At 36.0% G+C, this 15,116-nt stretch overlaps 1 protein-coding gene across 10 annotated transcripts in view; it reads right to left on the bottom strand.

Moving 5' to 3' along the window:
* Positions 1-15,116, bottom strand: part of slc20a2 (solute carrier family 20 member 2) — a 72,495-nt gene that overhangs the window by 20,027 nt on the left and 37,352 nt on the right. For 5 of the 10 annotated variants that reach the window (XR_015935904.1, XM_088629092.1, XM_088629099.1 and 2 more), the window contains 6 exons: positions 9,629-9,925; positions 6,805-6,945; positions 3,441-3,526; positions 2,040-2,136; positions 1,376-1,495; positions 156-368 (listed from right to left, as the gene is read on the bottom strand). Coding sequence is in view for 9 of the 10 variants with exons in the window: in XM_088629092.1 (XP_088485218.1) it covers positions 156-368; positions 1,376-1,495; positions 2,040-2,136; positions 3,441-3,526; positions 6,805-6,945; positions 9,629-9,925 (954 nt within the window). In the remaining variant the exon portion in view is untranslated. Of the gene's footprint in view, positions 1-155; positions 369-1,375; positions 1,496-2,039; positions 2,137-3,440; positions 3,527-6,804; positions 6,946-9,628; positions 10,181-15,116 lie in introns of all 10 variants that reach the window. The other 5 variants (XM_088629097.1, XM_088629098.1, XM_088629094.1 and 2 more) reach the window with 1 other exon arrangement.

Here is a 15,116-nt window from a genome sequence, read left to right as displayed (position 1 = left end):
TGATACCATTCAAGTGAAGTTAATTTTTGTTAAATGTGCACTGTACTGTACCTGGAGAGCCTAAATCCCAGCTGGTATCTGGCACAGCTTGGATTCAAACCACATATCACAAAGGTTACTGGGCACACCATGCAGGAGTTCTGAACAGAGCTTACCATATACTCTTCCATTAGGTAAGACAGAACTCCCATTGGTCAGATTTTCTGGTTCCCCTGGTGACTCGGTGGCCCTGCTGGTCAGTGGCACTACACTCTCATCTGTCCCCTTGGCACCTGGCAACTCCTTGAAAACGGGGCTGTCTTCTTCTGGGATCTTATCTAAACTCTCATCTGATATTCTTGATAAGGCATGTTCCTTCTTCAACCGGCCTGCACAAACATGAAAGATGGAATTTGCTTTTTAAAAGGAAAAAAGTCGGTGCAAGCAAGCACATGTAGTGACAAAATGACACAAAGCAGGATTTGTCTTGGTTGTTCCAGACGTATCAACATATGTTCTGAAAGCAAAGAAGAGCCACGTGCAGCCTGGCAGTACATATTGTGAAACCAGAGCTGAAATAATCTTCTAGGAGCTCCTTAAAGCTGCCATGGAAACAACACGCTCAAATTAAGGTACTAATATTATTTGATTTAGAGGACTTCAAGTAAGAAAGATTTTAATATTTTTAAATTTAGAGGAGGCTTAAGTGTTGTATCTCAAGAAATCAGGAAATAAAGTGAGATCCATGAATACAGACGGCATTTCTGGCCTGTATTTTCCTTCTATCAGGCTGTGTATAAAGGATTGCTTTTTCTCCATCTGTAGAGAGGTCTAAGATAAGCATAGGTATATCTGATCGAGTGAAAAAATATTACATATTTTGAAACGATTGCATTTACTTTTATTGCATTGCAGTAACAACTGTCTTCAGGCACACACAATGCACAAGTTTTTTTCAGGACACTTTTACATTGGGGCACTGGTCAAATTTCTTGGCACATCTACACTGTAACTCCAATGGCCACGGATGTAACGCCGCCAGGTGTAGATGGAAAATTCATTAGATACATTTCTTTCTGCGACACTCAAGTGCACCAGGTCCACTACACCTTAAGTACAAATGGCACAAAACCTTTAGGATATTTGTATCTTATTTCTTTCAATCTCAGTGGTAGCAAAAAAAAAGGTCCGCCGAAACTACACTTGTAAAATTCTTAGGTTTTTCTTCTTCGCTCTCTTTATAATGATTTGCTTACGATTGGTTACTGTATATCCAAGGATACAGAATACGCTGTTCTCATTCCACATTACATACTGTACTATTTGGATGTCATGGCTCTTTTGATGCGAGACTGGTGCTTACCAATAAAGTTCCAGAAGAGTATGTGTCACTTACTTGCTATTTTTCTTCTCATCCATGGGCACACTACAAACCACACCAAAGCAGCGCACACTAGAGACCCTGCTAATGTGATTAGAGCTATTCCCCAAACTGGAAGGAGCTCCAGACCAAGCACTACATGAGGGAAGAGAGACAAAAGTTGAACACAATTATTGTTATACACCAGATGCTAGTGGTACATAGAACAGTTCATAGGCAAATTTGTATACATACAGAATTTCTGAAATCATGCATCGCAGTTGTCTTTCCTGCTATTGTATATTTAAGCAAAAAGTACGAAGAGTTGACTTCCACCTTCTTTACTTTATTACCAATCAGATTTTAACTCCTGGCATTTTGAACACATCTGTATGCATGATAGTTCTAGGAAACAAAGAGGTGAAGTCGTGTAATTAAACAAGGCATTTGTTCACACAGTGAACTAAGATTTTGGAATAAAAAAAATGGATGGAAATTTCCAAATCTCCTAAAGATTAATTCATTCAAAAGAGGCGTTTTGGTGGGTAAGCACTTTCCATTACAGCTCCTGACACACAGGGCACTGCCAACTGTACCTCAGCCATTTCCAGCTAGTACAAACACTTCAAAAGCAGCTTTGCAAAAACAATTAGAGCAACAAAATGAGAAGGCTTGAGCTACACGGGCGACAAGAACTTACGTGGAGCTCCAGTGTACATGATTGAAAATGTATTAATTCCTATAGTAGCAGCATAGAACAAAGGCAGAGCACGAAGGCCATTGGGCACAGGGTCTTCCTGGAAACATGAACAGAAAAGCACTTTTGACACCTTCATAAATACATCAGGGCCTTCATACATGAAGGTGTATTATCTGGACAAGCTTCAGTCGCACTGCATATGCCAGGCCTTCAACTTTGTCCCATAAGCACATTTAAAACAAAAGGCACAACTAAGGAGGAAAATTTCCTGCAGTCACTGCCCCACACCCCTTCTCAAATTCACCCTTTGGTCTTCCCTCCAGTTTGCCCTAAATTCCATCTCTGTCTCCTTCCCCTCCACACCACAGCAAACAGGTTTTCTTTTTTAAAAACGTTTCAGTGTAGCATTTATCTCCACCAGTTCCTTCACAAAAAAAGGAATATTCACATTATTTCTGCACATTATGTATTTAACATGTTTTGGTTCCCACACAGAAACATGTATGGTTTTATGTTAATAACACAAAGATCCAGCAAACAAGGAATAACGTGCACAATAAAAAAACTGAAGTTTTTACAGCGCTGCAGTTACTTTTTAGCAGCATCTTTCTGTGGTATAAAAGCAAATACCATGCTTGATAACCTCACCATGTTAATGGCGAGTAATTATAATAAAATGGTAAAGTAGTAATTTAGAATAAAAATGTTTCTTAATTGTATGATTAGACTTGCCTGGAAGCATAGAAAGTAACATAAGAATACAGTTTGTTTAAAATCTGATCCTGAAAACTATTTTCTCAGCTCTCACATTTTTATAATTTTAGATTTATTTTTAGCTTTAATTTTATATTTAATATGGAAAATTGTAATAGTGTATTACATTTACTAGTCCTAAAATGCCAATGGCAATAATTGAAAAAGTATAACTATTATTTTTAATGCATTTAACAGTATGACTCAATTCTGGTAGTACTATTTAAACCAGCAAATGAACAGAATACTTAAAGTTTTAAACACTCTGAAGTATTGGACAGATAAGGCTTAAAAGAACTTAGAACTCCAGGTTGAAATGCATGGATTTGAGCATTTTGCTGTTCTCAACATCTTTATTAAATAATAACATAAACATTGTGAAAGAAGCAAAAAGGTGTCGCTTGCCCAGATGACAGAGGGCTAAAATTGGACAGAAAAATAAAAAGCTCATCAGGCACTACAGTACTACACTTTCAACAGAGTAAGGAAAGTGTTTAAAATGGACTGCTATTGAAATGTTATTTTATTTCTGCAGACAACCTTAATTTAATTAGTTTTAGGAGTCTTTTTGGCACAGGGTTTAAAAAGAATGAAAACCACAATAAAGAGCAAAAGAGTTTGGTTTTGCAGAGGAGTGTGATGACTCACCTTGTTCAAGATGAAGAATCTAATGACTAGGAACAGGAACCCTGACATGAGCCCAGACAGCAGAGGAGAAATGAACCAAGAGGCAACTAGATGAATAAACACAAAACACTCAATAAAGAGCCAGGAACAATTGGAAGAACTGAATCAAGACCGAATAAATAAACACTACAACTCTATAGAGTGTTAGGCCATAGTGTTAGGACTTGTACATCCATAAGAAGCCAAATAGTCATTCAAAAGTCATGTTAAAACAAGCAGAACAATAAACCAGTCCTCTGCAGCTCAGTGATGGTGATTTTATGATTTTATATCCCTTTGTGTTTTCTAATCAGGCAGCTTAGTTTTTTTTTTTAAACAATGCAGCACAGAAGTCCGTTTAAAGGCAAATCTTTTAAAGCCTTTAGAAAAAAAAAAGCATTTCTTAGGTTATTGTACAACAATGAAAGGATTTCTTGTATTATGGAGGGATGGAAATGGACAAACTCTCACATTTCCTGTGGTACCACAGTGAACATTTAATAATAGATGAAAGTCATGACTCACAACACATGAAAGTGAAGAAAAAAAAATAAGATTGTTTTTGGAATAATGGCAGAGGTTAACCCACCCCAGGTTCTACAAGGAATGAATAAGCTTTTGTCCACAGTTGTTATATACTGTAGTGTTGTACATGATGAGTTGTATACACTACATCTGACTTGATATTGCATTTAAAACCATGTTTTTCACACGTTCTAGATAGGATAATGACTCATTCCTTTGGTACACAGGCACACCCTGTGAAAGAACTGTGTGTTGGGGGGAAAGAAAACAGGCACATTTTAGGAAATCACAGGGAACATCCTGTTCCTACTTTCAACACAATTCTCATTCAAAATTTTATTACACTTAAAGGGGAAGTGAGACGGGCAACAAAATGAAAGCACAGATCTGGAACCTGAAAAATCATCTTTTCCCATTGTGCCAATGGTGCCTGACCCAGGTCCTGAAGAATCCTGGAAGAATCCTGAGCACTCTGGCTGTTATAATCATTGACTTCAGGTCATATATCCGGCTTAGCTAAACCAATAATTGGTTAAATTAAGTCATTTAAGTTTCTGATTGACTGACTGCCCTGTGGGGAGACCAGTTAAATATTCAGTAGGACTGAAATTTTCTGTCAAGGTAATCACTTTACTTAAACTGCATTTTCCCAGTTCTGATACCACATCCTATTTTCCCAAAGAACTTTTCCAGATATCCCAGCAGAATTAGGATCTTATTTTTGATAAAGGCTCCAAGATAATCACAATTTCCCAGACTGCATGGCAAATTGGGGAAAGTAGCCAAACACTTTTTTTCTACAATATCTCCGTGACATACATTTCTGCATACACGGAGGCACACGGCTGTCAGTCTTTCACTGTTGACATTATAATCATCTGATCACTTGTTTTAGTACTCTACATGGAAGGGAAGCACTAGGGTAAGAAGAACTGGAGCCAAAGAAAGTTAAAAATGTATCAATAACTGATTGTCACTGTGTGCCTAGTAGACTTTAGCTACTAGCTACTTTGCATCGACGTTTCACTATGGATCTCAACCAAAAGACTGTGGAAAACCGACTGGTTTCCAGTAAAAGACCAAACTGAGCCCAACACAAAGTGAAACAGAATGTAAAAATCAGTGGCGTGATTCTCCCCAAATGAGATGTGAATATCTATACACAAACATTTCTCAAGAAAGAGACTAAAGAACTGACAAAGCAATCTGGTTGTTTGCAATAGCTGATAAATAGGACATGGAGATCTGTGGAGCTATGCTTTCCCAACATCATGAAACTTGCCAGGAGGTACAGAGTGAACAAAGCTACTTGTAAATCGTGCTTAAGCATAGCATTTCTGCACATGGACAGATTTATACAGCTCCAGAACAAATCAATGAAAATGAATACTTTGATACTTTGATAAGTTGTTGATGCTCTGCTTTAATTTTAAAAAATCATCAAAAGCCAGAACTGTATAGATTTTTTGTTTTCATTAAGACTGTTAAGGCTTACAGTATTTGAGCTCTCATTGACCATGATAAGACTTATCTACTGTTTAAGATAAGAGTCTTTATTCATTTTCATAAATGCCGTGTACCATGAATCAATGAAAAGTGACACTTCTGCAGAGTTTTCACAAATTTGATTTGTGTGAATAAGTCCATAAAATTAAACTGTCAAATGGCCAGTAGACCTCAAAGGTACCAAAATTCACTTTAGATTTGCTAAAATAAAAAAAAAAATGAAATTGTTAATTGTAATCCATGGAGAACTCAATGAAAGGGATTGGCATCCATTCCTCCAAGCCAGACACTGATAGAGAGACTGGCTATGATATTAATTAGTAGTAGATGCCAGAAATATAACTGCAACTGATTTCTCAAGTCACTTCTTTAAAAAAATCCACTCCATCCTACAATTAACCCTGTGCTAGCAAAACATACCATAACCACCATGTACTGCATGTAGAAACGTACAGATTGTAAGTGCATTAAAAAAAGATCTACCCTAAAATGCACGCAGTGGTTTTTAAGTTTTAATACAGTCAGATGCAGGTAAAAACAATTCTTTCAAAACTGAAAAGTTGTAATACATTAAGAAACTGATATGCATGCATCAGATGTCAATTCCTCTCTGTGTTTTGGAATGAGCGGTATATCACAGGATTATGGAACACTAATCAACTCTGGAAAAAATTGCTTTAAAATTGCACTAGCTTCCAGGACCTGTTCACTAAACCCACTTTTAACAACTACTATTATCCTGTAAAGTGGATTCCAGGCAAGAGAAAAATCAGTACAAACTAATATGTTATGCATTTATATTAAAAGTGCTGCACTTTCATTACAGCATAACAAGCTTGGCAAAACCAAAGTGCTAGAAGAGAGAATGAAAAAAATTAAGACAGTATACAGAATGTAATAACACACACAGCACACACTTATTCATGCAGACATGAAGTGTTTCTAGTACGGAAACACTTAAAAATCAGGAAGCAGCTTTCCGATTAGATAGGTCTGATCTTTGTATGGGTCAGATAAATGGGTCAGAGGTGGGCTTCAGGTGACAGTTGTGGACAGAATCTGGACTTCAGCGGCGTGCACTAAACAAAAGAGTAGCATGCTCAAGAAAACGACGTCTCACTCGGTTTTAAAACCGAAATGAAACAGCCTGGATGGGGCACTTCAGATGGTGCAGATCCAGAGAATGTACACAAAGTACTTAAACCTCAAGGAGAGAAACAAGAAACAAAAGTCGTCTTTTCCCCGTAAGGAACTTTTGCCAGGCAACAGTTATTTTTTTCACATACCCTCACACATATAAGGAAATGTTAATTACCAATCTTGACTAGTTGCATCCACTGCACACCCTTTGTACCGATAGCAACCATAGAGAACCCAATGGTGGCACCCACAATGCAATGTGTCCCAGAAATAGGCAGCTTCAGGAAAGAGGCAATGAGCTGCCAAACAGCAGAGCCTGGAGACAGAGAAAAAAAAGTTTTAGTTTATTAGTGCAAGACTTTTGAGACATATGAGTACTTGTTTTTTAACTGCCAGATAGCAACCTCTCTTTGATATCTTCTTCTAACCTACTTCTCCTAATCAGACTCTGTGGTTTTCTATAACCAGAATAACCATTTTCTTAATCTGTATAAGAGAAATGTGGACGTCATGCTTGATAGGACACTGGCTTGAGGATTTTAGACATACCGGCAATTTAAGAAAAGCGTTGTACAAATGGTCAGAAATACAGAAATACAGTACAATTCTCCTGAAAATCTGAGCATGTTTAGCTTTTCATATTTATTTCAAAGATCAAGGAAATGTTACATTTGAAAGAAATAATGGATTTTGTATGTTTCTAAAAATATTTGTTTAGTAGCTTACATTTGTATGAGCGGAGCAGAGATTTTCTGAAAAAAAACAGCCATGAATATACAGTACAGTATGCTGAGAGTCATTACAAATTCAACAAATCAGTACTGGAACCAAATGCATTTGCTGGGCTTTTAATGTCTCTCAGTATACTTAAGAAACATTAAAACAGCAAGTTCCTTCTAAACATGTTTTTAGACAGTGACCTTCAAAATCTAAACCAATGGATTTGAAAATTCAACTTCATTTATCAGCCTTTTTCATTAGTGCACAGTGCATCTTCAGACACATTTTTTACATAAATTGCTTTTACACTTTTAGCAGATTGCTATTTAAACAGTTTCTGAAAAGAGGCCCCATAGAATGCATTTAATTTAAAAAAAAGTCATAGGAAGAAATATTAAATAAATGCCTGTCTTAATAAACAACCTTGACCAAAAATCAGCAATTTCCTGTAACAATTAAGCCAAGAATACTCAGAATAAAGGATTTAAATCCCGGAAAGCATAGGGATTTGGAAGGGACCCTCTGCAAGATGCCGTCATCAGGACCCAACATTTCAGTTGTTCATGTACCAATATATCACTCCCTATTAAATATATCACTATTAAAGTAAGCTTTAAGTAAAACCATTCTTTATGCTTTGCATTTTCTGTAACTTATGTATATGGTGCATTAACTGTTCTGTATAATGGTGTGAGAATGCAGAGTTTTAGGCCATGTAACACATTCGGGCTGCTGATTAATGAAAAGTGAGATGTCAGGCTGTCACACTAGAAGATCTTCAAAGGGATCATCCCTAAATCCCAACTAGGATCCTATAAACATTTCCACCGCTAAGCAGTTCTTTCTTTCTGTGCTCTGTTCTGAATATGGGATTTAATTACATTCCATCTCTGTGGCTACATCGCATAACTTTCTTTGTCCTTCCCTTGAGAGCCAGAAAGGGACTTTTTTGGAAACCGAGTGCCCTATAAAGCTAAATTCCTCCAGCCGCCCACGGTCCGATTTGAGCGATCCCATGTCCGAGAATAATCCTGTAAATCTGATGCACGCTGCAAGTTATTCCTGAGGAGTGACAGGAACCTGATCTATGCGCAGAGATAAAAAAACAGAAAATAAACACCCTAGAATTATGCCATAATTCATTTTGCAGCCGGATTTTCTCACGGTTGATGTTGTTTGAATTGGGATGGTTGTGATATTGTTGGCTCTCTCTGGGGCTCGGGGGCTAGACTGGTTTTGCAAATGCACGGGAGCCCATGCATTCAAAAATGCACTTCATTCTCGAGCTGTGCTTGTCCGCGAGTCTTCAGAACTAGCAAAATAACTGTGAGCATAAAACAATGTCCCAACCAGTACAGGGTTATCCTAACAAATACACAGAACAAACTGCCTTGGATAAACCTTCCAGAAATGAGGCCAAATGTAGGCTGGATTCACAGGTATAAGTCTTAATCTTCCTCAGTCAGAGACTGTACAACTGCACCCAGCATTGCAGTTTACTGTTTCTGTGCATCAGTTACATCTTCATCGAATAAACACAGGCTGTTTCCCTTAACTTTATAGTTATTTCTGAAATAATGATTTGCAAAAATGTCCCCCCTCCCAAAAGGAAATAAATAGCACAATAGAAAAACTGCTAAAATAAACTTACAACTTACATGACACTTTGTTCTTTCTGTACTCTATTAACTGTACATTGAAAGCACATTTTAATATCAGGCTTAAAAAGTGGGATATTAAAGTTTAAACAAAGCTTAAACAAAAATTAATGTCATATTAAAAATACATGTATAATTAAATACATGTAGATAAGAATTTTCCACATGACAAAATTTCTTTTTTAAGATCTGTTATATACAAATCTTAACGCCAACAATACATTTTTCAACTCCTAATGCATCATATTTCTCATAAATGTGATGTTTGCTCCTACATTTAAACACAGATTTTGTACACTGTTTATTGACTGTGAAATGCTTTTTATTTATTTTATGAAAGGCAGATGAATGAGCTGGCATAAAATGGCAGATAATACCTAAACAAGCTAATTTTAAATGAAATAGCTGGTGTGTTCACTCTTCACACAAATGCATGTGCATTTATTCAACAGTCGGAGCTCGACAAAGCACACCTCAGACTTTTGCCTGTACCATCTGACTTGATAAGGGAAGTCCAGGACTTGATTTAAAAATGACAAAGAAATGTCTAAGATTCCAAGTGGCCTACAAATGTGGTTTATAACAGCAAACAACAACAAAAAAAGACTGTTGATGACTTACCAACCATGGCACTGACCTCCCCAGCCATCAGCACGTGTACAGTGTTGTTGTAGAGGCTGACATCTATAATGCCTTTCCTTATTGTCTCTCCCACCTTCGCCCCAAGCAGGACAGAGCCCAGGGTCTCGAATATTGAAGCCAAAATACAAGCCTGCCGCAGAGTGACCACACCTGAGCCCACTGCTGTCCCAAAGGAATTGGCCACATCATTCGCACCCACAGAAAAGGCCAGGATGAATGCGATAATGAATCCCAAGATCACCATCCACAAGTACTGCTCCATTTCCATCTTGACTTCTATTTATCAGTTAAAATTAAAGTAAAAAAGAAGACTTGTATATTTGGAAAAGTTTTTTTTGAGCACACAAGTTTTTTTTTCTCGACTTGTTCCCCCTTTGTAAGCAAATTGCTCAGGTAAGTTCAAGGGGAGGAACAAACTGCTAACTTGTAGTTTTTATTATTCTCTCAGTCTGTTTGGTTTTGCTTTGTACCAAGAGAGGAACACATTCCATATTTTTTTTTCCAGAAATGTGCAACTTAGTTTTCCCTTACCTGTGAACAGAAAAAAAAGGAGAAGAGTTAGGTATGATTACACAACAGTAATTATATTCTGTTGAAGCACCCGGGAACGATTTCTACACAATATCATATAAGTTCTGAGAATTTCTCAGTGAGTGATGCAAGAATAGACTGAAGAGAATACACCTCTGTTAAGGCAGTAATTCAGTCTTAGCCAGAGACTGCAAAAACGATTTTAAAGAACGTGATGGGCCATCAACTTCCAAAAAAGGAAATAAGAAATGTAAAACTTCTAAAGGCTACTGCTAAACATCTTAAGCACTACAGTTATCTACAAGAAGTGCTCAAATGTGGATGACAAGTGGTGAAACAATGTTCCCAGTTTTAGAATAAAATTATCATGTTTCCCAGTTACAATATAGGACCATATTTTCCGTCAAGTTGATGTTACCAAAGCCTAGGATTCTCTAGTCATGAAGTCACTGAAACAGGAGAACACTTAGTGAATTGAGAGGTCATCTTAACTTTATGAAAACTGCATTATGCAGGTAAGAACCACAGCTCATTTTGAGATTCTGTGTCCTGATCATTATTGTAAACAGCAGGAGATGCAGTTTAAACACAAACATGTTTATAAACTAAACCACATATCGTCAAGCAAAACTCAGACACCAGGTATTAGAAGACTAGACAACACAATTAGAGCAACCCATGTGTCAGTTACGTAAAAATAAAACTGATCAACAGGCAATCACTTCAGTGCAATTTTCTACCCTGGCTGTGACAAGGAAGGGATTATAGAATCTGGTAAAAAAAATGTTGCTTCCTAACCTTGCGTTTTTCAATTTCTGTACTGTCAAGCCAACAATCAGAGTTGAAAACTGCAGCGGTCTGATATGATGACAGAGTTCCATTATTGAAACTGAGTTTTGTAACTTGTAACCTCTAAATATATTTTCCCCGTTAACATCTCTCAAAAACAATCATAATAATAATTCAGACAATGATAATCTGCAATACAACAGGTATAACCTAGGATTGTGATGTTGTGGTTTTCAAAAGCGAGACAACATCCAGTTTCAGAAAAAGAGAGAAAAGTCAAAAACATCGGGTTTTAGATTAGGTTGCCCAGCTATCATTTGTTTAAAAGCAAACAATTTAAAATTGCAAACAATTTTGCTAAGCACCACAAAATTAAATTTTTACATTAAAGTTTATGTCATGATGTAGAATATCTTATGACCTTTTAAAGAACCTGATTTCCAGAATGTCTACAACACTGCCAGAGCTACTTAAGTCTCGTGACTAAAACTCCATAAGTATGAAAGAGCAGATATTAATACTTTAAGAAAATGAATGACAAATATATAAAAACTATTCAAAATATTACATTATTACATTTAAATGCATAATACAGTATACTAGCATGTATATATTTAAACAATAAAACATTATTTTAATATATCTCTAGTTAGGAGATTCAATAGGATACACAAGTTAAAATAAGATCAGATAGGTTTACATTCAATATACAAAATATAAATAATTATTCTGTATTTTAAGGTTGTCTTTCTATATATTACTGTGTTTAGAGCCCAAATTATCCTGCTTATTTTTCTCATAACTCCACCTGACAGACTGCCCTTAAAGCACGTCTCTCTGTTTAATATGCTGTCATTTGTCATTTTAAAACGCTTTCAAATACAAGTGAAACAGGCCCAAACAAACATTCTAAAAATATAAACTGACCTAGTTATCATTTCACTCAGCTGTTTTTATTCAAATACCTCATGATTAAAAGGCTAACATTCATTTGGACATGAAGACTATGTTAAAAATGCATTTTGAAATGAGTACAGATCACTGCCAGCATAGTTCTTATGGTTTAATGAAATTCACAAAATACTTCATAAACCTTGCAGATGTTTCTTCAGGTTTAGAGATTTAAAACTATGTGAATTTACTAAGAACTCATCAGTATTCTTCTACACAAGTAAAAATAAATCCAACATTCTATCAAAAACTGGATATGTAAAAAGAAGATTGTAATTTTGCACTGTAGCTACAAATTTCCTTCCATTTTCCTACCATTAACCGTAAAGTATGCTGTACATTAAAGTCTCAATAAAACTATCAGTATTTTGCCCGAGACCTACAGGGAGCTTTTCGTTTAGAACACAGATGCTTCCAGTTGGCTATTTTTTCTACATATTGGTATGAATTTCTACTTCTGTGGTTTTAACGCGCAGTTTTACTGTCAAACCACAATAGGTGCAAACATAGTGATCTGCAGTTATAAACTGCATAGCTCCCATTAAATCTAAGATGCAACAAAAATTTAAAACTACTGAACAATGTTGTGCATATCAAATTCTGTAACCACTTCTACCCATGGATTTCAACTAGGTTTTGTTCTACTATTTAAAACTCTGGGGGTAATTTTTGATCTGCATGTCCAGTTCATGACAAAAGGTGTTTTTCTTTCACCTCAGCAGTATTGGTTGGGCAGAAAAACCAGTTCATGCTTTTGTTTCATCCAGGCTTGAAGCAGCTGTTCTATTTGTTGGGTTGTCAAACTGCACCTTACAACGTCGAGTGTGTTCAAGAAAGCAACAAGCAGAGTTCTTCCCAGATCTTGCTTTAACATTTACACCTGTCGAGAAATCCTTACACAAGTTACTCTCTGAATTTCCTTACAAACTTCAAGATATTGATCTTGACTTATAAAGCCATGAGGGGAATTTGACCTGTTATAATTCTGACCCAATTCATACCCATAACTGCAATTGTTTGTCCCCTCAACTAGAGTGCTGACAGAATAAATAGGGCTTTTTTCTATTGTGCACCGTGGCTGTGGAATAAGTTACTCTTCCCAATGAAATCAGAAGAACATTTTCTTAGCCTTGTTTATGTTGGCATATCTATACGTTGTGCAGTATAATATATATTGTAATATTTTGCCTGATTCATTCATTCTGTTTCATAGTTTTTAGTTGTCTTATATAGAGGTATGATAACTAATCAAGTTGAATTTTATTTTAATCAGTCTCCCGTGATTTTCAGTGGCTCTGGTTTAATTTCATAAGCAATCAAACTACAACAGTAGAAGCAACGGGATGTAATAAACTTCCATTCTATGTGTTCCATTCTAGCATATGTGAAATTTGTTCAGGATACTTACTGTAGCTACAGGAGACAAACAGAATCTAAAATAGATAACATCAGTTTAGGAATTGGTAGCATTACGGACTACTACAAACCAGTTATTGTTCATTGTTTCTATGAAGATCACTCTTCAAAAGCAGTACAGATATACATGGGACAATAGTATTAGTCTCCTTACATAGACACTCCTACTCAACGGTAACCACCACAGCACACTGTAGCAGGTATTTTGTTACCTTGTTCTATCTAAAGATGTACAGAAAAGTAAAGAGCACTAAAGGTGAATTACTCTATCCAAAATCAGTAGATCCTGTAAAAAATGAACATTACAAACATATCAATATACTGTACAAACAGAATCAAATGTAAAAAAATGTCCAATCAACTGTCAATTTGAGATAAAACACAAATTAAAAATACTATCAGCTTGTGCCAACTCAAATGAATGCAGAAGCTTATTATGTGCTATGCATTGGCAGGCACTTAATATTTCATAAATTCAGGCCAAAGTGGCTTAGCGTTTGTTAAGAACTGGGATGCCAGTCTGCGGTACATTTTATTAGCAGGCTTAAGTAGAACTCCTCATTTTCAGGCAGCTCATTTATAAACCATAGGGGAGAACTAAAGAACAGAATACCAGGGTAGTTTTGCCATGACAGAATTTTCAAACTTACAGTACTAGCAAAATTCACAATATTGTTTTCTAAGACACAATACAATGAAGTAATGTTTCTACATACATGAGATAATTAGTTGTATATAATTCGAGGAGCTATACTACCTAATATATGAAGAAAAAATATAATGCATTATTCTAAAAAATGAAACTTAAGCTGTGTTATGGGAAATGGCACTCTGTCTCAAAGAAAATAGTTTATTTAGAATGTGATTATTTCACACAATTTCTCATTTAACAACACATATAAAAATAGCAAAGAATGATGAAATGGAAAAAAAAATGAAAATGCATCAATGAGTGCTCTCTTCTCTCAAGTATTTTGTCCTAAACTCATTTATACAAAAAAACTTGTAGCACAACATACACCATTAACCTTGACAAAGATAGAAAACAGATGATCCGATCAAATACATTGACTCTTTTCAAGGTTCTTTAATCTCTTGGACTACACTGCAATATGTACACAACTCTGACCAAATTTAGCCATGTTCTGCCTCTTTAAATCAGTAACAATTGCTCTTTCTTCCACATTTAATAATTGTACACTGTGGGCACAGTGAAAGACTCAGAGCTCTCTGGAATAACTTGCCAATGGAGCTGGTTAGCATTCTCTGCTTTTAAAAGATAAAATAAACTGCTCTGTGATTCAGTTTACCCCCAGCAGCTAACAGAACTGTCAGGTTAGCATTTTAAATGTTTTTTTTTTCTAAACAGAAAATTCCATTAAGAGGAAAGCATCACCAGTGAGCCAAAGAATTCCTGGACCTTTCTATTTCACTGGCCTCATTCAGCAAAACCCACAAACCTAAGCATTTGCACATTTACTCTTTGCAGTAAAAGACAATTCTACACACAAAAATGAAATGTGTCACCGCCTACAAAGGTTCTAGTAATTTTTCTCCATTTGTTTCAGAAAAAAAAGCAGGTCAATGAAGATCTAAAAACATACACATTTTGGTCAAATTCAAGGAAGAAGCTGACAGTTTGGTTACTCTATTACCCTTTATGTCCCAAAAGCTTTGAAAGCCATTTCAATTTAATAAAAATTAAAAGAAGGGGAACATAATTTAAAGAAATTGTGAATAGACTATCACTCAAAGACTTTCCAACCTCATCTTCAAAACC

Source organism: Lepisosteus platostomus, chromosome 4 (genome assembly GCF_059453375.1).
Source record: "Lepisosteus platostomus isolate fLepPlt1 chromosome 4, fLepPlt1.hap1, whole genome shotgun sequence".
NCBI classification, from domain to species: domain Eukaryota; kingdom Metazoa; phylum Chordata; class Actinopteri; order Semionotiformes; family Lepisosteidae; genus Lepisosteus; species Lepisosteus platostomus.
The sequence above is the reverse complement of the archived record's forward strand: the minus strand, read 5'-3'. Positions and strand labels throughout refer to the sequence as shown.